The sequence below is a fragment of the Dasypus novemcinctus genome, chromosome 9, assembly GCF_030445035.2.
Source record: "Dasypus novemcinctus isolate mDasNov1 chromosome 9, mDasNov1.1.hap2, whole genome shotgun sequence".
NCBI lineage: Eukaryota > Metazoa > Chordata > Mammalia > Cingulata > Dasypodidae > Dasypus > Dasypus novemcinctus.
In genome coordinates this window covers 102854257-102876535 of record NC_080681.1, presented here as the reverse complement: position 1 = coordinate 102876535, position 22279 = coordinate 102854257, and the positions used below count along the sequence as shown (strand labels likewise).

The 22279-nt window shown below is 43.3% G+C and overlaps 1 protein-coding gene across 3 annotated transcripts in view; it reads left to right on the top strand.

Moving 5' to 3' along the window:
* Positions 1 to 21284, top strand: part of KPNA6 (karyopherin subunit alpha 6) — a 48294-nt gene extending 27010 nt beyond the window's left edge. For 2 of the 3 annotated variants that reach the window (XM_058303986.1, XM_058303985.2), the window contains exons 2-14: positions 6671 to 6804; positions 7215 to 7307; positions 7695 to 7794; positions 8901 to 8995; positions 9677 to 9808; positions 10292 to 10380; positions 11001 to 11100; positions 11422 to 11585; positions 11767 to 11845; positions 12402 to 12527; positions 12874 to 13001; positions 14902 to 15080; positions 16023 to 21284. In XM_058303986.1, the coding sequence (XP_058159969.1) occupies positions 6671 to 6804; positions 7215 to 7307; positions 7695 to 7794; positions 8901 to 8995; positions 9677 to 9808; positions 10292 to 10380; positions 11001 to 11100; positions 11422 to 11585; positions 11767 to 11845; positions 12402 to 12527; positions 12874 to 13001; positions 14902 to 15080; positions 16023 to 16210 (1607 nt within the window). In that variant the 3' untranslated portion in view covers positions 16211 to 21284. Of the gene's footprint in view, positions 1 to 292; positions 384 to 6670; positions 6805 to 7214; positions 7308 to 7694; positions 7795 to 8900; positions 8996 to 9676; positions 9809 to 10291; positions 10381 to 11000; positions 11101 to 11421; positions 11586 to 11766; positions 11846 to 12401; positions 12528 to 12873; positions 13002 to 14901; positions 15081 to 16022 lie in introns of those variants that run through there. The other variant, XM_058303987.2, reaches the window with a different exon arrangement.
* Positions 21285 to 22279: the final 995 nt, after the last annotated feature.

The window sequence follows — 22279 nt, the reverse complement described above, 5'->3', positions numbered from 1 at the left end:
GACAGCCGGCGGGACTCAGGAGCTTTCGCAGTAAATGCTTGTTAAACTGCATTGGCAGAAGACTCTTGCAGAATTTTGTTACCCAGTATTCAAGAACCCAAAGCTGCTGCTTCCACAGTTTAATAGAATATAAGCCACTCTTTACTGAGACACCAGTACCAGGGCAGTCTGATACTGGGCATTCTCTTAGCCTCTTCCTGCCCCAACATCGGACCAGGTCCTCTATTTGATTTAGAAGCATGGGATTCCAGTGTATTCCTTTAAGATTTTTGAGGGAGGAGTTTCCAGATGCCTCTAACAACCCAGTGAAGTTTTTCTTTTTCATAGATCAGGATGCCGAAGCTTTGAGAGGTGAAGTGACTTAGCTAGGATCACAGTACTCAGTAAGTCACAAAGCCAAATATCATACCTAAATCTATCAGACTCCAAAGTGGTGTTTTCTCTATGGCCTGCCTCTCGAAAAATAAGGCTTTTCAAACCTCAGATCCAGTGATTAGAGGGAGTGGAGGTGGGCTTCACTGGGGATAGTTACTGGATATAGAAGAGACAAAGGCAAAGACACCTGTCTGAGCTGTGCCATGTACAAAACCTTTGTGATATACCAAGGCCGTAGGCTACATATGCAGAGAATAAAAGCAGTCTGTGTTGCAGGTCTGGGAACTTCCCTTCCTGTTATTTGGTGAAATGTGGTGTAGGCAAACCTGAAATGCATTAAGCAGGTAGAAAGCTGATAGACTTCACTTCAGCCTCCCCTTTGGCTGCACTGTTTATCCAGGCAAAATTCCTCCTAACTTTTAAGTCCCCTTTCCGTCTGTCCATAGAACTCATCTTTAGCAGCACTTCAGAATCATCTGTAGCAAAATGCAAATCAAACACTTCAGCCCCCCCTGAGGCTGCATTGTATATCCAGCCACAATTTCTCCTAACTTTGTAACTCCCCTTTCATTCTGCCCATGGTACTCAACCTTGAGAGCAATTAAGAATTATCTGTAGCAAAATGCAGATCAGACCCACAGTGAGATACCACTTCATATCCACTAAGATGGCCATTATTTTAAAAAGACAGAAAATAAGTGTTAGCAAGGATGCAGAGAAATAGGAACCCTTGTGCTTTGTTGGTGGGTGTATTAATCAGCCAAAGGGGTGCTGATGCAAAATACCAGAAATTGTTTGTTTTTTCCAAAGGTTTATTTCTCCCCACTCCCCACCCCCATTTCCCCCATTGTCTGCTCTCTGTGTCCATTTGCTGTGTGTTCTTCTCTGTCTGCTTATATTCTCATTAGGTGGCTCCGGGAATCAATCCTGGGACCCTCCAGAGTGGGAGAGAGGCAATTACTCTCTTGCACCACCTCATCTCCCTTTTCTGCTTTGTCTTCCTATTTTCTGTCCTCTATGTCTTTCGTTGCATCATCTTGCTGCACCAGCTCTCTCTGTCAGCCAGCACTGCGCAAGGCGGCTATCCTGCGCAGGGCAGTATTCCCACACAGGGTGGCACTCCTGCACGGGGCTACATTCCCGTGTGGGCCAGCTCGCCGCATCGGCCAGCTTTCCCTCACCAGGAGGCCCTAGGCATCAAACCCTGGACCTCTATATGATAGAAGGGAGCCCAGTTGGTTGAGCCACATCTGTTTCCCTTGGTTGGTTTCTATAAAGGGTATTTATTTATGGTAGAAGCTTACAGTTACCAGGCCATAAAGCATAAGTTACTTCTCTCCCCAGAGTCTATTGCCATGTGTTGGGGCAAGATGGCTGCCAACCTCTGCCAAGAGTTCAGGCTTCTTGGGTTCCTCTCTTCCTAGGGCCCCATTTCTCTCCATGCTCAGCTGGTGTGCTCTCTCTCCACATAGACTATCAGGCAAACAGCTCTGTCTCTCTCCCCAGGGCTTCTGCTGTGTCTAAGGAGCCGTTTCTATTCCTCTTTGTTCCTGGGCTCCAGCTCAAAACTCAAAACTCCCTTCTCTGTGGTGCAGTCCTACTCACATGTACCAATCAAAGCCTTAACCATTATTTAATCAAGTAAAACTAAAATCTCTGAATCCAATACACTATAATATGCCCACAGGAAAAGACCAGTTTACAAACATAATCCAATATTTCTTTTTGGAATTCATCAATAATACCAAACTGCTACAGTGGGATCGTAAAATGCTGCAGCCACTGTGGCATTTCATCAGAAAGTTGAACCTAGAATTACCATATGACCCGACAATCCCACTTTTCTAGATATATATGCCCCAAGAATTGAAAGCAGGATCTCAAACAGATATTTGTACAACAGTGTTCATAGCAAGTTATTCACAATAGCTAAAAGGTGGAAGTTAACCATGTCTGTCAACAGATGAATGGATAAACAAAATGTGACACATATGCACAATGGAATATTATTCAGCTATAAAAGGAATGAAGTTTGGATACATGCTACAATATGGATAAGCCTTGGAAACATTACGTTAAGTAAAATAAACTAGACACAAAAGAACAAATATTGTATGATTCCTCTTATATGAAATAGCTAAAATAAGCAAATTCATAGAGACAAAGTAGATTAAAGATTACTAGGGCCTGGGGTTAGGGGGAATGAGGAAACTTATTGCTTAATGGGTACAGATTCTTTGGTTTGGGTGATGAAAATTTTGGTAATGGATGATGGTAGTGGTAGTAGAACATTGTAAATGTAATGCCACTAAATCATACACTGAAAAATGGTTACAAAGGCAAATTTATAGTCTATAATTTACCACAATAAAAATAAATAAATATAAATTTTTTTTTTTAATTAAAGATCATGAGAGGAAGGTATCTTTCTGAACTTAGGACTATGGAAAGATTTATTAAACAAAACCCACATACAAAAAGCTAAGTAAAAAAAAAGATAAATTTACCTTAAAGAACTTCTTGATAAAGGACTCCCATAAAAAACTGAAAAGAGAAGTGTTTAGGTATCTTCTGTGTTAGAAGATACCTATAACACAAATAACCAAAAAATGATTAATAATTAGAATATCTAAAGGGCTGCAGATCATTAAGAAAGGAGCAGACAATTCAGTAGAGAAGTACTAAAAATATATAAACAGGTATTTTTCACAGAAGGGAAAACATATGGCCAATAAACATGAAATTTAACCTCATCTGTAATCTGAAAAATGCAAATCAGTATCTCAATGGAATCCTTATTACAGCCAGTAGATTAGCAAAAGTGATAATTCCAAGTATTAGTCAGTGGGATTATGGATTGGTAAAATAATGTAAATAGATAACACAGTGGAAGGCAATTTGATACTGTCTCAATTTTAACATTTACCTACCTACAATCCAGCAATTCCTATCACTGTACCTTAGAGCAGCATGTCTCAAAGTGTGGTCTGCAGACTATTATCAAAAACAATACTACAATACTATTTACTGTTTTCCCTGTGTTGACATTTGCACATATTCATGGACACTTGACACTGGGCAGTCACTTTACAAAAAAAAAAACAGTTTCACTTAAGAATGTCCCTAGGGAAATGGATATGGCTCAAGCAGTTGGGTGCCTCTCTACCACATGGAAAGTCCTGGGTTTGGTTTCTGGTGCCTCCTAAAGAAGATGAGCTGACATGACGGGCTGGTGTGGTAAGCTGACACAACAAGATAATTCAACAAGATGACATAATGGGACGCAATGAGAGACGCAACAAGCAGTGAGCAGATGTGGCTCAAGTGATTAGGCACCTCCCTCCCACATGGGAAGTCCTGGGTTTGGTTTCTGGTGCCTCCTAAAAAGAAAACAAGCAGACACGGAGAGCAGATAGTGGGTGCAAACAATGGGGCAGGGGGAGGGGATGAATAAATAAAACAAAAAAATTTTTTAATATTAAAAAAAGAAAAAAAGAATGTCCTTAATGAAACAGTACAAAACCAACTCTTTAAAAAACATGTCGAGGAAAATCACTTGCAGGGTTACATTACAAACTAAACTAGACCAGGTTAGCTTGCAGCTTGTCATGAAAGAATGACAAACTGGTTATTTAGACTTACATTTTACATTGCCATACATTTTCTCAAAAATACATGAAGCGGGAAGTGGATGTGGCTTAAGCAGCTGGGTGTCTGCCTACCACATGGAGGTCCTGGGTTTGGTTCCCAGTGCCTCTTAAAAGGAAGATGTACAGACACAGAGAGCAGACAGTGAGCACAAACAATGGGGTGGGGAGGGGAATAAATAAATAAAACCTAAAAAAAAAAAATGGGAAACGGACTTTGGCCCAGTGGTTAGGGCGTCCGTCTACTACTTGGGAGGTCCGCGGTTCAAGCCCTGGGCCTCCTTGACCCGTGTGGAGCTGGCCCATGCGCAGTGCTGATGCGTGCAAGGAGTGCCCTGCTACACAGGGGTGTCCCCTGCGTAGGGGAGCCCCACGCGCAAGGAGTGCACCCATAAGGAGAGCCGCCCAGCGTGAAGGAGGGAGCAGACTGCCGAGGAATGGCGCCGCCCACACTTCCCGTGCTGCTGACGACAACAGAAGCGGACAAAGAAACAAGACGCAGCAAAAAGACACAGAAAACAGACAACTGGGGGAGGGGAGGGGAATTAAATAAATAAAAATAAATCTTAAAAAAAAAAAATCATCATATAAAAAAAAAAAAGAACCTAAAAAAAATAAAATACCTTAAGTGAGTCTGTCAGTTGTCAGTAATAAAATTTGAGCTTTCAAGTGAAATTATGATTTTTAAAACTTTGTATCTACCACTGAGTGCTCATCAGCTTTCCCGTAGGTTTGTAATAGTAAAAAACTTGGGGGGAGACCCCCTCAAAAAAGTGATAAATTATGTAGTCAGGGAAGCGGACTTAGCCCAATGGATAGGGCATCCGTCTACCACATGGGAGTTCCGCGGTTCAAACCCCGGGCCTCCTTGACTCGTGTGGAGCTGGTCCACGCACAGTGCTGATGCGCGCAAGGAGTGCCGTGCCACGCAGGGGTGTCGCCCGCATAGGGGAGCCCCACACGCAAGGAGTGCACCCTGTAAGGAGAGCCACCCAGCACGAAAGAAAGTTCATCCTGCCCACTAATGGCGCCGCACACATGGAGAGCTGATGCAACAAGATGACACAACAAAAAGAAGCACAGATTCCTGTGCCGCTGACAACAATAGAAGCGGGCAAAAGAACATGCAGTAAATGAACACAGAGAACAGACAACTGGGGCAGGGAAGGGGAGTGAAATAAATAAAAATAAATCTTAAAAAAAAAAATTATGTAGTCATACAGTGGAATACTATAACAGGAAAAAACAAACACAGCTACATGCAACACCACAGGTGAATCTTAGAAAACCAGTGAGAGCCGTTGTGGCTTAGTGTACATTATTGAGGATTATACATACATGTGATTAATAAAAAGCAAAGGCAAAGATGATGACAGTTCTGGATAGTAGTTTTATTTTGGCTGATGTAGGGGTTGGGAGGAGCCTGAGATAAAGGAGGAGCCCATAATTAAATTCAGGTGTATTTGGTAAGGCTCCAGTATTAGATGTGGTGATGGGTTCACAGATTTTCACTGTATTTTGTTTGGTAACTTACATACATTTTATCCTTTTGTATGTATCAGATATTATATAATTTTATTTAAAAATTAAAAATAGATGGTAGGGCATATGAGTCATTAAAAAAGATGCACAGAATTCCTCTGAATTGGATGTACTATATTTTTTTTTTAAAGATTTATTTTTTAAATTTGTTTCTCTCCCCCCCACCAGTTGTTTGCTCTCTGTGTCCATTCCCTGTGTGTTCTTCTGTGTCCGCTTGCATTCTTGTCAGTGGCACCAGGAATCTGTGTCTCTTCATTGTGTCTTCTTGCTGTGTCTGCTCTCTGTGTATGTGGCGCAACTCCTCGGCAGGCTGCACTTTTTTTGCCCTGGGCAGCTCTCTTTATGGGGCGCACTCCTTGCATGTGGGGCTCCCCTACATGGGGGACTGCCCTGCGTGGCACGGCACTCCTTGTGTGCATCAGCACTGCACGTGGGCCGGCTCATCACACAGGTTAGGAGGCCCTAGGTTTGAATCCTGGACCTCCCATGTGGTAGGCAGATGCTCCATCCATTGAGTGAAATTGACTTCCCAATACTATAATTTTTAATCTGGCAAGATAGTCTTTTCATATATCTTAGTTCATTGGGAAAACCATAACTGTTTTCTCTCTTGTAAAATGGAAGATTATCATAACTTGTAAGCATTTACCGTATACTTAGTTCTAAGAAGCACTTCATAACAACTATGATGTAGGAACTGTTATGTCCCTGTTTTAAAGATGAGATCACGAGACATAGATTAAAGCAACTTGTTCAAGGTTGTACAGCTAACAAGAAGAGCCAGGATTTGAGCACAGGTGATACTGGCTCCAGGGCCCATATTTTTAGCAACTATGCTGTACCAGTTGCTATAATTCCACAAGCTTATTCCAGTTAAAGGAGACTGTGTATGTGTATGTGAGAGAGAGCTTTGGGGGTGGGTAGTACTAGAAATGTTAAGTGCTGTTACTTAGATTATTAGGCCTCTCTAAGAGCCCATGGTCTCCCCCCAACCCAGCCCCCCACAATTCCTCCTAACTAAGGGCAGGATGGGTAGAGACAAAGTGAAAAAGATGCTCCCCTTTTAAAGACCATTGCCATTGTGTCTGTATCTTCCCTTCTTCTAGAGACCATGGCAAGCCCAGGAAAAGACAATTATCGAATGAAGAGCTACAAGAACAATGCCCTAAACCCAGAGGAAATGAGGCGAAGAAGAGAGGAAGAGGGCATTCAGCTCCGGAAACAGAAGCGGGAGCAACAAGTAGGTTAACTGAAGTATTCTCAAGCATACCATTCAGGGGAGTGATCCAGCCACCATAGTGGCTCTCTCCTTCCTGCCAGGAAAGTAACTTGCTCTTTGGGCCAGTCATTTAGTTCCCTTTGTTGTAACAGAAATGTTTGAGAGTTTGAGAAAGGGAGAACCAATCCCTTGTCCACATTCCACAAGTTAGACCAACTTAATATAATATTAATGTTATATTAATGTTTTTAATATAATGTTCTAGTTCTTAGTCCCTAGTTGCCTTCTTTTCTCTGTGCAGTCAGTGTCAGGCCTGGCCTTCAAAGCCCAGCTCCAAGCCTGGCCCTTTAAGAGGCTCATCAGCCATTCTGAGCTCCCTTACTTCTATTTTCTTGAATAGTCTTACCACTGTCTCTTCACTTTACTTTCAGCTTTTTAAACGGAGAAATGTAGAACTGATTAATGAAGAAGCTGCCATGTTTGATAATCTCCTTATGGACTCCTATGTGAGCTCTACCACTGGGGTAAGGACCTTGCATGCTGCCTGAGGCACTCCTGGGAAGAACCTGCTTCTACAAAACAGAAGTTATTCACATCATCTAATAGCTTTGCTGATAATCAAGCCATGCTTTTTCTTCCATGGGCCCTTTTGTAGATGGTCACCTTAAGGGAGTCATCAAGGATTCATCTCAGATAAAAATGCCTGAGGAAACCATCAGTTGCCTCAGAGGTTAGGAATCACTTTCAGATGTCCTAACTTAAAGAAGGCATGGATTAAACAAGCCTCTTCTCCTAAGCCTGCCATCATCTTCCCCGCAAGTCTTTAGAAAGCAGGTTGCCAGGCAGAATTATGTGCTCACATCTGGATCTGATGTTGATTTGCAAAGTTCTTAACGTGTTTTATGTTCTAGGAGAGTGTGATCACAAGAGAAATGGTAGAGATGCTCTTTTCTGATGATTCTGACCTGCAGTTAGCAACCACACAGAAATTCCGGAAATTACTCTCCAAAGGTACAAAGCCTGGTCCTCCCCAAAGAAGATCTTTGTGATCTAGCTCTCCCCCACCCCGCCGTCCCCTTACTGACCTCACTAATTTGTCCCTTACCCATTCTGCTCTATCCCTTTTGGCCTTTATGTTCCTTGGACCTGCCAGGCACATTTCCACCTTTGTACTGGCTTTTTTTTTCTCTCTCTCTACCTGCCTGATATCTTCTACTTCCAGTTATCTATGTGGCAACTTCCTCACCTCTATGGTCAGATACTAACTTCTCAATGAAACCTTCCCTGATAACTTACTAAAATTGTAAATCACCTCCCACCCTCAGAATTTTTATTCCTTACCCTGCCCTATTCTTTTCTTTGTTATACTTCTTACTTTATAACATAGTAAAATGTCTCCCCCACTGGAATGCAAGCTCTGTGACGGCAAGGACTGTCAGTTTTGTTGACTACTTTATCCTCAGGACCTAGAAACATGTCTGGCACATAATTGGTGTATTATTTCCCCAGCTGCCTAAACTAATACATACAGTGCATTGGCTTAAACAGGAATTTATTGACTCATGGTTTTGAGGCCAGGAGAAATCCAGAATCAAGGCATTGACAAGACATTGCTTTTTTCTAAATGCTGTGGCATTCTGGAGCTGGCTGCCGGTGATCCTTGATCCTTGGCTTTTCTGTCACATGGCAGTGCACATGATGATGTCTTCTCCATTCCCTTCTATGTTCTGTTGACTTTTGCCCCTGTAATGTTCTCTGTCAGTGTCCAATTTCCTTTGCTTCTAAGGACTTCTGCTATATTGGATCAAGGCCCACCCTCGTTCAGTTTGGGCACACCTTATGTAATAACATCTTCAGGAGTCCTATTTGCAAATGGTTCTTACCCATAGGACCAGGGGTTGAAACCTGAACATGCCTTTTAGTGTCCCAACTGTATTATACAATTCAAAGATAAACAGCTATTATTAAAATCACCTCACCAGAAGGGCATTTGGGTATGGTTTAAGGAAAATCAGGAATATCTGAGCAGGATTGTGGACTATCCCTAGTGAGTGGACCAGCCAAAAGATTTCGTGACTTTTTTCTGACTTCTCTCATTGCCTTCCAACTCTTCCCAGAGCCTAGTCCCCCAATAGATGAAGTTATCAACACCCCAGGAGTGGTGGATCGCTTTGTGGAGTTTCTGAAAAGGAATGAGAATTGTACATTACAGGTGAGGTCTGGGGAGATCTGGGGTAAGGGATCTCAGTTGAAAGTTCTTCTTCCAAGAGATTACAGGCACATCTCTTAGGAAATAGAAAAGTAATACAATCAGATGCCCCCTTGACCTCAAAGAAGAGAGCCTGTAAGATCTCTTTCTTAAATCATGTAATCTCAAAGGAAAGATGTCAGAACATGGCAGACTGATCATTCAGTTATAAATCAGAGGTTCTAATTAGCTGTGTGTCCTGGGCCAAATAATTTAGCCTCTCTGGGTCTCCTCTCAGATATGGGTGATAAGTCGATCTAGCACTTATATTGGAAATTGCTAGAAAGTCAGCAGAAGGGGATTTTGAGAGAACATCTCACTCTAATTCTGGTTTCAAAATTGAAGAAAGTGAAGCTCAGGAAATAAAACATAACTTGCGCAAAGACCTTTGGGTTCTTTGGTAATGGAGAACTAGACCTAGAACTACTGAAGCCCTATTCGGTCTTCTCATTGTATCACATCACTGCTGATACCTCTTCCCACCATTTACAGGGACAAGAGGAAAAAACTTTGGTTTTCTTGTTTTGCTTTGTTTTGTTTTGTTTTGCTTTTAGCCAGGGGCAGGAGGTTTAATATTTTGAGGCAGCTGGTAGGCACTGATGCTCTGTCTGGAATGACCTCTCAATGGCTTAATCTGTCTTTCAGTTTGAAGCTGCCTGGGCTCTAACAAACATTGCCTCTGGAACCTCTCAGCAGACCAAAATTGTCATTGAGGCAGGGGCTGTCCCCATATTCATAGAGCTGCTTAACTCAGACTTTGAGGATGTACAGGAACAGGTAATGATCAAGTTTGACTTAATTCTTGATAGTACCTATTACTTAGTACCCACAAATCATAGCTATAGACTCACAACTTCCATTTCTCCCATTTGATTCTTGCTAATTGTATAGAAGTACTGGAATCTTTCAGTGGTACTAGAATCTTTCCTCCATTAAAAAGCATGTAGGGTTGGTCCAGTAAGGCTACAAGAATGAACTTGTTGATTACTTACTTCTTTTGTGGTCATGGGAATAGGTGTGTCTTAGTTTGGCTTCTTTGGCTGCAGTATGGATGGCAGATCCCACTGAACCAGGAACTCCCCAGTGGAAAGAACTTCATAGAGCAAGTGCTCAATAAGAATTTCAACAAGGGAGGGTATCTGAGCTTGTTCATTCAATGTTTCTGTGGCCCTGACATGGTTCTCTGCCTGGGTCACTAGTGGGTACTTACGGAATCCAGTCCATGCTCTCCAAGTGACAGTTCCTTCATCCCCTTTTCAGGCAGTCTGGGCACTGGGAAACATAGCTGGAGACAGCTCCGTTTGCCGAGATTATGTCTTGAACTGTTCCATCCTTAATCCTTTGTTAACGTGAGTAATTATAATCATCTACTCCTGGGGAATCCATAGGGAAGTCATGTCATTTGGGAGCAACTTACTTAGAGTCCCTTAAGATCAGCAAATACAAAAACTCTAAAAGTGCATTCTGATTGCCAAAGTAAAAGGTGTCCTTTTGAGACTTAAGATTGTGCCATTAGGCTGTGTCAAGATGGATCTTGTGCTTCCTAACCTCGTGGCACTGGAGAGTCTCATGTTGGGCATATCTGCCCCATTATTGAGCTAGGGTAAAGGGGCAGATGTAGCCCATCAAAAAATCCAACCTTCTGCAGAATGGTTTTGATTTGCTATGGGGTTATGACCATAGATACATCAATTGTAACCTATCTAACTATAGATCAAAGACTCCTAGAAGGGTTATCTGGACACTCTTCCATCCCTATCCCCTTCCCCACATGCTAAATGTAGAACTACATTTAAACCAATCAGCTATGGTCTTAACTTGGGGCAGCTAGTCTTAGTCCTCTGGAGAAACAGATTGGCCTCCTGGCCCTATTGTCTTAGGTCTTTGCTAAGGTTTTAGGGGTCTGCTTGGACAAGAACTCTGTGCCAGGGCATCATTGCTCAGGCTATGGCTTTGCTATTTCCTTCAGACTCCTTACCAAGTCCACACGATTGACAATGACACGGAATGCAGTTTGGGCCCTGTCAAACCTGTGCCGGGGGAAGAATCCGCCCCCAGAGTTTGCAAAGGTGAGAGAGCTACTTACCAGTCCCTGGGTGTTAGCAGCTTCCTTCAAATAGAGGAATTTGGATGTGGGAAGTGTTTTAAGTCTTTGGGAAACACCTTAGAGTCTCATACCACAGAGAACTAAAAGAGACAGTTGTCAGTGAAGTAGGTTATCTCATTGGTCTGCTGTCTGCCTAGGTAGTGAAGTGAAAAGGCCTGATGGTTTAATGTAATTAGAAATCCCAGAGTCCAGAATTACATACAGTAGTGGGTGGTAACGATGTTAGTATAGTGGTAGAGCTGACACATCCCTAACCCCTTATGAGCCCCTCTCCTTCCAACAGGTCTCTCCTTGTTTGCCTGTGCTGTCTCGCCTACTCTTCAGCAGTGACTCAGACTTACTGGCAGATGCTTGCTGGGCTCTCTCTTACCTGTCTGATGGCCCCAATGAAAAGATCCAGGCAGTCATAGACTCTGGAGTTTGCCGGAGATTGGTAGAGCTTCTGATGTGAGTAGTCTCAGATGATACAGGTTGCCTAAGCTTCTCTAAGCTCAGACTAAAGAACTGTAGACAGCAGTTTGCTGCCTTATCCAGAGGTCTGGAACCATAAGAATGTTGCCAGCCTTGGTGGTCAGCAGAGCTAAATATGGTGTGCTGACTGTCTGAACAGATCTCCCTCCCTTTTTAGGCACAACGATTACAAAGTGGCTTCTCCTGCCCTGAGAGCTGTGGGTAACATCGTCACCGGGGATGACATCCAGACCCAGGTAAGGAGGAAGGATACCAGGATCTTAGCTCAGAACAGCTATAGGAGTGAAGTATGAAAAGATGGCTGTGGACAAAAACTTTCTCTGTCAAGAGCACTTTCATCCTGATGGGCGGCAGCATGAGCTTGAGTAAAATTCTTCTGCTTTCTATATGATCATGGGCACCTTGGTTGCCTGTATTTCGTTTATGGATTAGAAACAAATAATAATCCATTGGATGCTGGTGAAGGAAAACTAAATGGGATAACCTGATTTACTACCTGGAACACTGTTAGGTACTTTTTCTGATCAGTTTTTGAGTCATGTTCCCTTTGAGATACTGAAAGCTATGGAACTCTGTCCCTACTTCCTAGACCTTTAGGGTCCCATGTACATTACTTCATTTTAATTTCATATTAATAACCCTTCCAGTGAGGACACAGTAAACAAGATTCCCTTGCTCAAAGGCTAGGGAGCTGGGTTTTCTTTGAGTTGCGAACAGTTGCCATAATTCTTTGGCTTCACAGGTTTCTTGCAGCTGAGCAGTCTCACTCAAACTTGTACTCTGATTTTCTAGGTTATTCTTAACTGTTCAGCCCTCCCTTGCCTCCTCCACTTGCTGAGCAGCCCCAAGGAGTCAATCCGTAAGGAAGCTTGCTGGACTATTTCAAACATCACCGCTGGCAATAGGGCTCAAATACAGGTAGAATAGGCAGGAAAGTCAGGGGAAGGGAGGTGGGAAGGCATGGGAACATGGGAGGATGTGGGATGTTTGCTTTCACAAGGAATAGTTTCTTTCCCTTTGGGAATTATGGTCCGTGTGTACTATTGGTCAAAGATTCTGTGTAGCTGAAGCAAAGTTCCTTTGTAGCCTTGTCACCTATATGGCAAGAACAGAAGAGGACTCCCAGGAAAAGGAAGATGTCTAAGTCTTAGCTGATTTATGGGCTGGATCTGCTTTATCTTCTTGAAGTTGAGTCCTTGAAAAGTGCCTGAAGTTATCATTCTCTGAGAGACTTTCCTCCCCCTCCTCCCCAATCCTCTCTCAGGCTGTCATAGATGCAAATATCTTCCCTGTGCTGATCGAAATCCTTCAGAAAGCAGAGTTCCGTACAAGGAAAGAGGCAGCCTGGGCCATCACCAATGCCACATCAGGAGGGACCCCTGAACAGATCAGGTATCACATTCCCTTCCCATTGTCTTGAATAATAAGTTTGCTATCCCTTTTGGCTCATGGTTTACAGATAACCTCTAAACTGCTTTTGCTGGGATAGGTCTGCTTCTAGCCCAGATAAAATAGAGTTTAACTGATAAGCTGCCTCAGTACCACTGTAATATGGAACAGATTCATATATACCATGTAATGTGGTACCTGTTTTCTCTCCTGGGAATAGAAACCATGACACACACATCCATCCTTCTGCGTCTCCCTGCCCTCTTGAGAGAACATTGAAATTCATGTTATTCTCAATTACCCATATAATTGAAGGGGAACCATGCTATGGCTCATTCCAAGCACTTCCTTTGGGAAATCATTTTCAGGGGTAAGACTTGAGGGAAGCAAATAGAAAGCTATTTTGTGCATGTATGTTCTTAGTCCATTATCTGAACATGAGTAGGAGTGGTGGGACTTAGACAGCTGTCTTGCCCTCCACTCATAGTTTCTAAGGAGTGTATAGTCAGTATATATAAAGCCTTAGGAAGAAAGTGTAGCTATCGAGTTCTTCTTTGAAAGATAAATGAAAGACTGAAGAAAGCCTTTTGGACAGGGAAAAGATAAGAAATGGTACAGAAAGCTGGAGACCTTTACTTGGAAAAGGGTAGTGTCCTTGGAAGGAAATAGTGGGAAAGAAAGCTGGAAAAAGATGTTGGAGCCATATTGCAGAAGGTCTGTATTATCATGCTAAGAGTTGAGCTTGGGAAGCGGACTTGGCCCAATGAATAGGGTGTCCACCTACCACATGGGAGGTCCGCGGTTCAAACCCTGGGCCTCCTTGACCCGTGTGGAGCTGGCCCGTGCACAGTGCTGATGCGCACAAGGAGTGCCCTGCCATGCAGGGGTATCTCCCGCATAGGGGAGCCCCACGTGCAAGGAGTGCGCCCCGTAAGGAGAGCCGCCCAGTGCAAAAGAAAGTGCAACCTGCCCAAGAATGGTGCCACACACACGAAGAGCTGACACAGCAAGATGACGCAACAAAAAGAAATAAGATTCCTGGTGCCACTGATAAGGATAGAAGCAGTTACAGAAGAACACACAGCGAATGGACACAGAGAGCAGACAACTGGCGGCGCGGGGGGAGATAAATAAAAAATAAATCTTAAAAAAAAAAGAGTTGAACTTCACGGAAGCATATGTGGCTCAACTGATAGAGTGTCTGCCTACCATGTAGGAGGTCCAGGGTTCAAACCCTGACCCATGTGGTGAGCTGGCCCACATGCTGTGCTGCTGCATGCAAGGAGTGCTGTGCCACGCAGGGGTGTCCCCCGTGTAAGGGAGCCCCATGTGCAACAAGTGCTCCCTGCTAGGAATAAGGCCCCGTGCAAAAAAAAGCTCAGCCTGCCCAGGAGTGGCGCTGCACATAGAAAGAGCTGACGCAGCAAGATGATGCAACAAAAAGAGACAAAGATTCTTGGTGCTGCTGACAAGAATGCAAGCAGACACAGAAGCACACACAGCGAATGGACACAGAGAGCAGATGGGGATGGGGAGGGGAGAGAAATAAAAAATCTTTAAAAATAAAAAAGTTGAGCTTCAGAGAAATAAGGAGTCTAAGAAAATTTTTAAACAGGGAAATGACATTTTTAAAGCTGTGTTGCAGGAAAGGATCCTTTGGCAGCAAGGGAAATACTAGAAGAAAAGAGGAGGACTCTGTGGCAGTCATCCACATGAGAAATGAACTAGACCTGAAACAGTGGGAGGGAGTAGAGATTGAGATAGAGAATGGGGTTGTTATGGCTCATTAAGAGTAGATTACTCAGAATGTTGCCATATCCCAGGGAGACCCACAGACCAAAGTGCCTGTCCACCAACTCTTTTGCTCTGTATAATGTAGAACTTGCTTGGTCTTTGTCCCCAGGTACCTGGTCTCACTGGGATGCATCAAACCCCTGTGCGACTTGCTGACTGTGATGGATTCAAAGATTGTACAAGTGGCCCTCAACGGACTAGAGAATATCCTGCGGCTTGGAGAGCAAGAGGGCAAGCGCAGTGGCTCAGGGGTCAATCCCTACTGTGGCCTCATTGAGGAAGCCTATGGTATGTGCCCTCTCCTCACCCTTACCTCTGTCTTAAGCAGAAAGCTTCTAGGCCTCCAAAGTGGAATACAGAATGTGAAGGTGTGTATATTTCTAAGAGCATGCATGGCTTCCATGAGATTTGGATCTATGTCAATAAAAATGGTTAAGAACTCCTCCAGTCAAGTTGTACCATCTACAGGGTTTCACATGTTGCTATGGACCTCATGGGCATGTACTGAGTAGTTGACATAGAACTGGGATTTGGATTTGGTTCATCTGAAATCCAGTCCAAGGTTTTTAAATATTATTTTATATATTTATTTCTCTACCCCCCTCCGCCAGTATTTGTGCTCACTGTCTGCTCTCTCTGTTCATTGAGCGCTCTCTGTGTCTGCTCATCTTTTTAGGAGGCACTGTTAACTGAACCCGAGACCTCCCATGTAGTAGGCAAGCACCCAACTGCTTGAGCCACATCTACTTCCCAAGTCCAAGATTTTATCTCCTTAGTTCCTTCTGAGGAGAAATAGATAAGTTCTCTTTTGGAAAGGCCCTACCCAGTAAGTCAGTGTGAGACAGATGCAAAGATAAAAATCCAAATCTTATCATAGAATCAGGAGCTGGAAGACATGTGTTTTTTGTTTAGTTTGTAGCAAGTTCCAGTAAGAGTGCTGGATATTCTCATCCATCTCTGAGAAGAGAGACCTGAGACCAAGAGAGGCTCAAGTCACAGAGCTAGTTAGAAGCAGGATCAGGGCTAGAATCTCTGATTAATAACTGAAATTTTGGTTTTAGGGAGAGCTCTTAGCTCTCCTCTCTGAAAGATTTGATCATATTACTTGTGTTTGTGAACACATAAATCAGGGAAGGAAAAATAGATGGAATATTACATGAGATCAATCTCTTCCCATAGACAAGCACTCATACTTCATTCTTATCCCTCCTCCTTCTTTCTTGCTTCTAGGCTTGGATAAAATTGAGTTTCTCCAAAGCCACGAGAACCAGGAGATCTACCAGAAGGCCTTCGACCTCATTGAGCATTACTTTGGCGTAGAAGATGATGACAGCAGCCTGGCTCCCCAAGTGGATGAAACGCAACAGCAGTTTATCTTCCAGCAGCCTGAGGCCCCTATGGAGGGCTTCCAGCTATAATATCTGCCTCCAGGGAGGGGAGGGGATGGGAAGCACCACCAACCAGCGGAAAAGCAGCCCTCTGGTGGGCGGGAAACCAGCCCTCCCACCACCAGCCACCACTCACCTCTGCTGCCCTGGAGACTGTGCTCTTGACCTGCTCCACCCCTTCCCTGGAGGGAGCACCCTCTGGACAGACAGAACCATCTGAGGCTCACATTTGGGTTTGTGACGAGAAGGGGACGTGTTGGGTTTTTCTTCCTTACGCTATACTTTGGCTGCACACGTGTCTTTTAACCCAGGAGCCCAGGGTTAGACAAAGGAGGACTGAGGTAATCAATTTTGCACCTTTTTTTAATTTTTATTTTCTTTTGTGGTGACTTCCTTCCCTTTTATCTTCCTGGTCCTTCCCAGTCCTCTACCCTGATCAGTGTAAGTCTTATCTTGGGTACTTGAGCAGTTGGAATATTCCAGAGGTTGGGGGGAGGTGGGAGGGAGAGGGGAGTAATCCAAAACAAAGTGTTCTTGCTGACAGATTATTAATCTTGTATGCTTGGATTGAATTATTTAATTTTTTTCTTTGCACATTTTTCTTGTATTAAGATTGCTCTTCCCAAGAGCCATGAGTTCCTGGTTTTAGGAATCCTGGCTGCCAGCATTGTCTGGGATTAGAGGCTGAGGGGGAGGTCACCATGAGACAAAAGCCCCTCCCTTCCTCTGACTTACTTCCCAGACCTCTTTAGTTTGGGAGGTCTCCCTCACTCTCTTGGGGAATGTGCACCAATGGGAGTGGAAGGGAGAAGCAAGGTCTTCAGATGGGGCTTCCCATGTGTCGCTACTGATCCTACATTTCCTACCCACCTTCCAAATGGTGCGACCCAACTTCATTTGTTTACTTGAAAATTCCCCTCAGAGTTGAATGAACCTCTGAGGTGGCTGTATTTTCTCCTAAGCATGAGACGGGGTTGTGGTCCTTCCTTTCTCCTGAGGAGAAGATGGTCCTCGCTCTCTTGACCCATAAATTGCAGAGGAGGTTGGAGTGAGAGTGTCATGTATTGGGACAGCCAGGGATCCCTGCCCATTGGCCTTTCTTCTTCCTCTTCCATAGTTGGATCATGTATATTTTACTTCCAAAGGAGAGAATCTCAAAAAAGTTCTGTATTTTTTTATATTCTATATATTAAGTAGGTCAATCTTAATTGGTATCAAGAGGAAGAACTGACTAATTTCTGTAAGTAGTATAATGTAAGGAAGACCAAAAAGAGATGTGGAAGCTCCCACACTCAGGAGGCCTGAGCTTGGTCCTTTTCCTCTCTGCTTGGGTTCTGGGCTACCACCTGGGAACAACCCTCAGCTCCGCAACCTTTATATGGAGCAAGGATGGCCCCAGGCCCTGGTGCAGTCTACCACTCTAGTCCTTACTGCTGAGCATTGTGCTTACATCAGGAAACCAGAAAGCGGTCTGCCTTTTCAGCCTGAATTCCTTTATGAGAGCTCTTAGTATCTTCTGTGTTTGGGATCCTTGTACTTAGTTTGGGTCTTGCCCCTCCTTGTGACAGTTATAATCCAGGTGTCCTTTCTTTCTTTTTGAATAAAGGTAGTTCAGTGCCCCAGTGGCTTCCCTTTGCCTCTGGGCGGATTATATATGATAGTAAAACTGAGTTGTCCAGGATGGGGGTGGAGGAAATTATCAGCTAAATGTAAATCAAGGTTAGGACTGGAGACACAATCTGCCTCCCACACACACACACACACACACTCTGGTGTGCCTGGCTCTAAGCTGTACTTTTCCTTCCCCAGAAACAATGCTATTCTTCTTCCCTTCCTATACATCCCCTCTAGGTCAGGTGAAATCCATGCCCCTCTCCTTACAGATCTTACATTCAAGTGCTCACAACTGGCTGTTGATCTTGAATTTGCCCTCTTCTAGTGTTGAGGTCCATCTCCAGAACCATTTTCTGAAGAAGGTAACTTGGGACTGGCAGTTATCACTGAAAAGTCATGCCAATGCTATACTGCCTTGGTGAGTCACATGCCACTCAGCTTGGGAATGATGACTACCAACTTCCAAACTCCCACATAGGCAAGGGGCAGGACCTTTTTCACTTGGCCTGCTGCTTCCATCACAAAACTGTTCTTGTACAGTTCAAAGAAATCCTTTTACCATGCCCCCCATTTACCTTGTCCAGTGGGTAGAAGCAATTTAGTAGGATCTTCATTGTACATCTCAAGCAATAGTTAAGTCTCTGACATTAGAGCCAGATTCTTTGTGTGAGACACACACATTCTGCTTTCCCAACTGTTCCTCCAAAATCTGCTTTGGCTTCAGGTCTGGGCCCTGTACCAGATGGAAAACTTCTTTGGTCATATGACTGTTCTTGAAGACCCTTTTCTCCAGGGACTTCAAAGGCTGAAATCTCCCACGGGCAAAACATGAGTACAAATTTCTTGTCAGAGAAATGTGCCCTCTAGAAGCTTTCATTAGTGTTATCCTCAAACCATGTTTTCCCATTCTCTTTCTCTTGCCCCTCATTCAGTCAACAGGTCAAGTTCTTCTATCCCACAAAGGAAGTGAAATTGTCTTTTGTGTCTCCTTTCCTTTGGCCATCTGAGAAAGCAAAAGTTATTTCTTCAGCCCAAGCTTGACAGCCGTTCTTCCTGGACAGTTCTCAACCAGACTTCAGACCCTGGCCTAAGTAAAATTAAAGGCTTTTTCTGGTAGATTTCTGAATGGTTGTTGTAGGAATGGAAGGGCTTCCCAGCCTGCTTCAGGGAATAGCCTGATAAGTGTAGACATGTTTTTGGAATCCTTGTATTTTGGCACGTGGTTGGTGTATCCTTTTAAGAACTCAGGTTGTAGCTTTGCAGAGGTAAGGTAGAAGTATCTGTGTGGATTAAGAGGACAAGGGGACTTTTTTCTTAGATAAAGTGATCAAAAACTGTTTTGACTAATTCTTCCTATTCTTTATTGCCAGCCCCTCTCAGTCCCCCAATCCCAAATCATCTTCTTTAGTACTAATGGATCTCTAGAAGCCTGTCTTTAGTTCCTGGCTATCCCAAGTAACTGCCTAGCCCTAGTGTTGGCAGTGGTAGAACCACATGGGTTCTACCTTCAGTTGGCCGACCTGGTTACTTGGGGTGGTGGGCATAAATGAATTTTCCAAGGAGCAGGTATTGATGACCCCACTTTCAGGGTCCCTTGGTGTTCCCTTTTACCTAGATCTTCCTTAGATCTACCACTTCTACTCTCTTTGCCCTAGAAACCACCTTCCAGAAGTCCTGTTTTCTAGAGATGAACTGTACATTGTAGCTATTATTGTACTTAGTTACAGAAGAGGGAAAGGTTTTCAGGCACACATATTCTATTTCACTCAGGTTGAACCAGTTTAAAATGAACACCGTATGGCAGAATGAACTGAATTTCCCCACCTTCTTCCTATACCCTGGAGTTACCCCTATTCTAGCAAACTAGAAGAGATGAAAGCCTAGAGACACTTACCTTCTATTCCCACCTGTCCCTCTTTGAAGGTGCCAGCTCATATGCTCAGGCCTCATTTCTTCTCTAGACTCACTCAGCTAGGTATTCATCATCTTGAGTATTCCTTACTGCTTTATCCTGTGGTCTCACAAGCCTCAGTTGAAGGCAAAGAGCCAAATCTTCAGGTCCCTGCAGACACTCTAGGGACTGAGTTGGGAGAACAGGTTGGCTGGGTGCTTCAGGAATGTTGTGTGTGCCTGTCAGCCTCCCTGGCAGGCTAGGGAGGGGTAAGTGGCCCCAGGGCATTGAACTACAGAAATCGCTCATAGCCAGTAACAACATCTTCCAGGTGGGACCACCCCAGAAGAGAACGATTATGGGACTGAGAGATTGCTCAGAGTAGATTTCTTCTACAGCCATTTTAGGATTGCACATTCTCGACTGTTTTTCTGCATCTTAGTTTTAGATTCTTTTGTTAAAACCAACAAATTGAAATTTTGGCCCTATAGGAATTCATGTGGTGGACATTAGGCTGCTCTTTGGCCAAAGCCTTCATAAAGATTCAGTCATCCCTGTTGATCCCTATCCCCATCCCCAAATTAAGACCATGGCAAGGGAAGACTTTGAGGTCAAGACTAACCAAATCTTGTTAATTAAGCTGTTATTTTTCCTCTGAGAAGGTATTTTGCAATTACTGTTACCATTTTTCGTTTATAGCAAAGGAGAAAACTTTTAAACTCATGTTTCTGTTTTTCTTATTCCTTGCCTGTCTGCTCTACTCATGTTACCTATCTCTGGTCCCTATAGGTCAGGGTTACTCTTGCTGCTATACCCACCCAGGCCTGAATCAATATATGCAGAATTAAAACTGGCCATGAGAGTTAGAAGAGGCCCAGAACACCCTATGAAGAGGTTTGTGTAGTGTGGTATAAAGGTCTTCCGTGGGCTTGGGCTTACCTGGCTACTGCAGGGCAGCCTGGCTTAGCGCTTACCTGAACCCCTCTGCTCAATGCCTTGTTCCCCTATGTAGGTTCAATTTTCAGCCCCTAGGTTTGGGAAGAGAAAACTGCCATGCCCTGGGACAGCGAAGGAAGGCATTCCTCAGAGGTTCTCAGACTGGCTGGGAACTTCTGACTTAGAAAATGTCCTCTACAAGAAACCTCAGACCTTGGAGTTAAATTTTGGCTTCTTTAGCCAGGTTTTGTGAGAACTGCCTTTGATTGAGCCACTTGTGATGGAAAAGGGGTACAGGGCCTTAATTACCCAAGACATACCAGATCTATCCCCTAAGAGCAGGTTGGTTTCCCAGCTACAGACCCTAGGAAGATGAATCCATTCGTTCACCTCAGTAGTTTTTCTTTCAAAATTCATTTCATTTTTCCAATAACCATAAACCATCTGGCTATTTTCCATGTTCTCAGGGCCCCTAGGGAGACAGACACAGTTTGATGATTTCAGAGCAGACATAGGCCAAGAAACCATGGCATTGAGTGTGCTGAGTCCAGACAAATGGTATTTATATACACATCCAAATTTGAAGAGAAAATGTATTTCTTTAGGTTTCAAACACTGTAATAGATATAAAGCAAAAATAAAAACCTGTTGCAAAGTTCTAAATTGTCTCCTTTGATTTGAAGTGAAATAAATTGGTTTTTTTGGAAGTGAATGAGGAGATGGTGTTTAAACTTGTAGCCTAACAGTAGAAATAATGGCACCAGCCTGCTCCTACTAGATTTTTTTTATTTTTAAATAAATTTATTTAAAATTTATTTAAATTTTATTATTGACATACAATAAACTGCACCTATTTAAAGTGTACAATGTGGTAAGTCTGGACATATGCAATCATGAAACCACCATTATCAAGACAATGAACATATCCTCATTCCCAAAGTTTCCATGTGCCCCTTTGGAGTCCTTCTTGCCCCACTCATAGCAATCACTGATATGCATTGGGACACTCTAGATTGGTTAGCATTTTCTAAAATTTCTGTAAAGGATTCTGACATCAGGTTAAGTGAACATTGTCTCCATTTTCCCCATGAAGAAACAGTCTTACAAAGGCTGAGGTCATAGCACAAATTCCTCACTAGACTTTAGGTTAATTCCTAAAGCAGAGATTATATACAAGCAACTAACAAGTTGATTCCACCCACAAGGACAGTTTTTGATTTTTAAAAACTTTGTCTTTTATTGAAAAATATTGAATATCTGGCACCACTGAGCCTAACTTAATGCTTGGCAACAAACTGCAAAAATGCCTTTGTTTTACCATAGTCCTATTCCCATTATCTTCCTGTCAGTGCAAATATTGCCATTTTTCCCTTCTAACATTTTAACCCATGTTTCTATCAATTTTTTTGGTTATTGCTAATATTTTATTCTACTTTCTAGATACAAGGGCTACCTTACTGAATTAAGCTATCTATAATTCATAAAACATTCCTCTTTATCTCCTTCCTGACCCCTCCAGAATTTGAAAACTCTTTTTCTTATTCTCCACCTGCCTGCTCTATTCCTATTACCTATTTGGTCCCTTAAAGGCCAGGGTTGACTCTTCCTGCTACGCCCTCTACTCCTCACCCCATGTTATACCTTGTTGTTGCTTATTA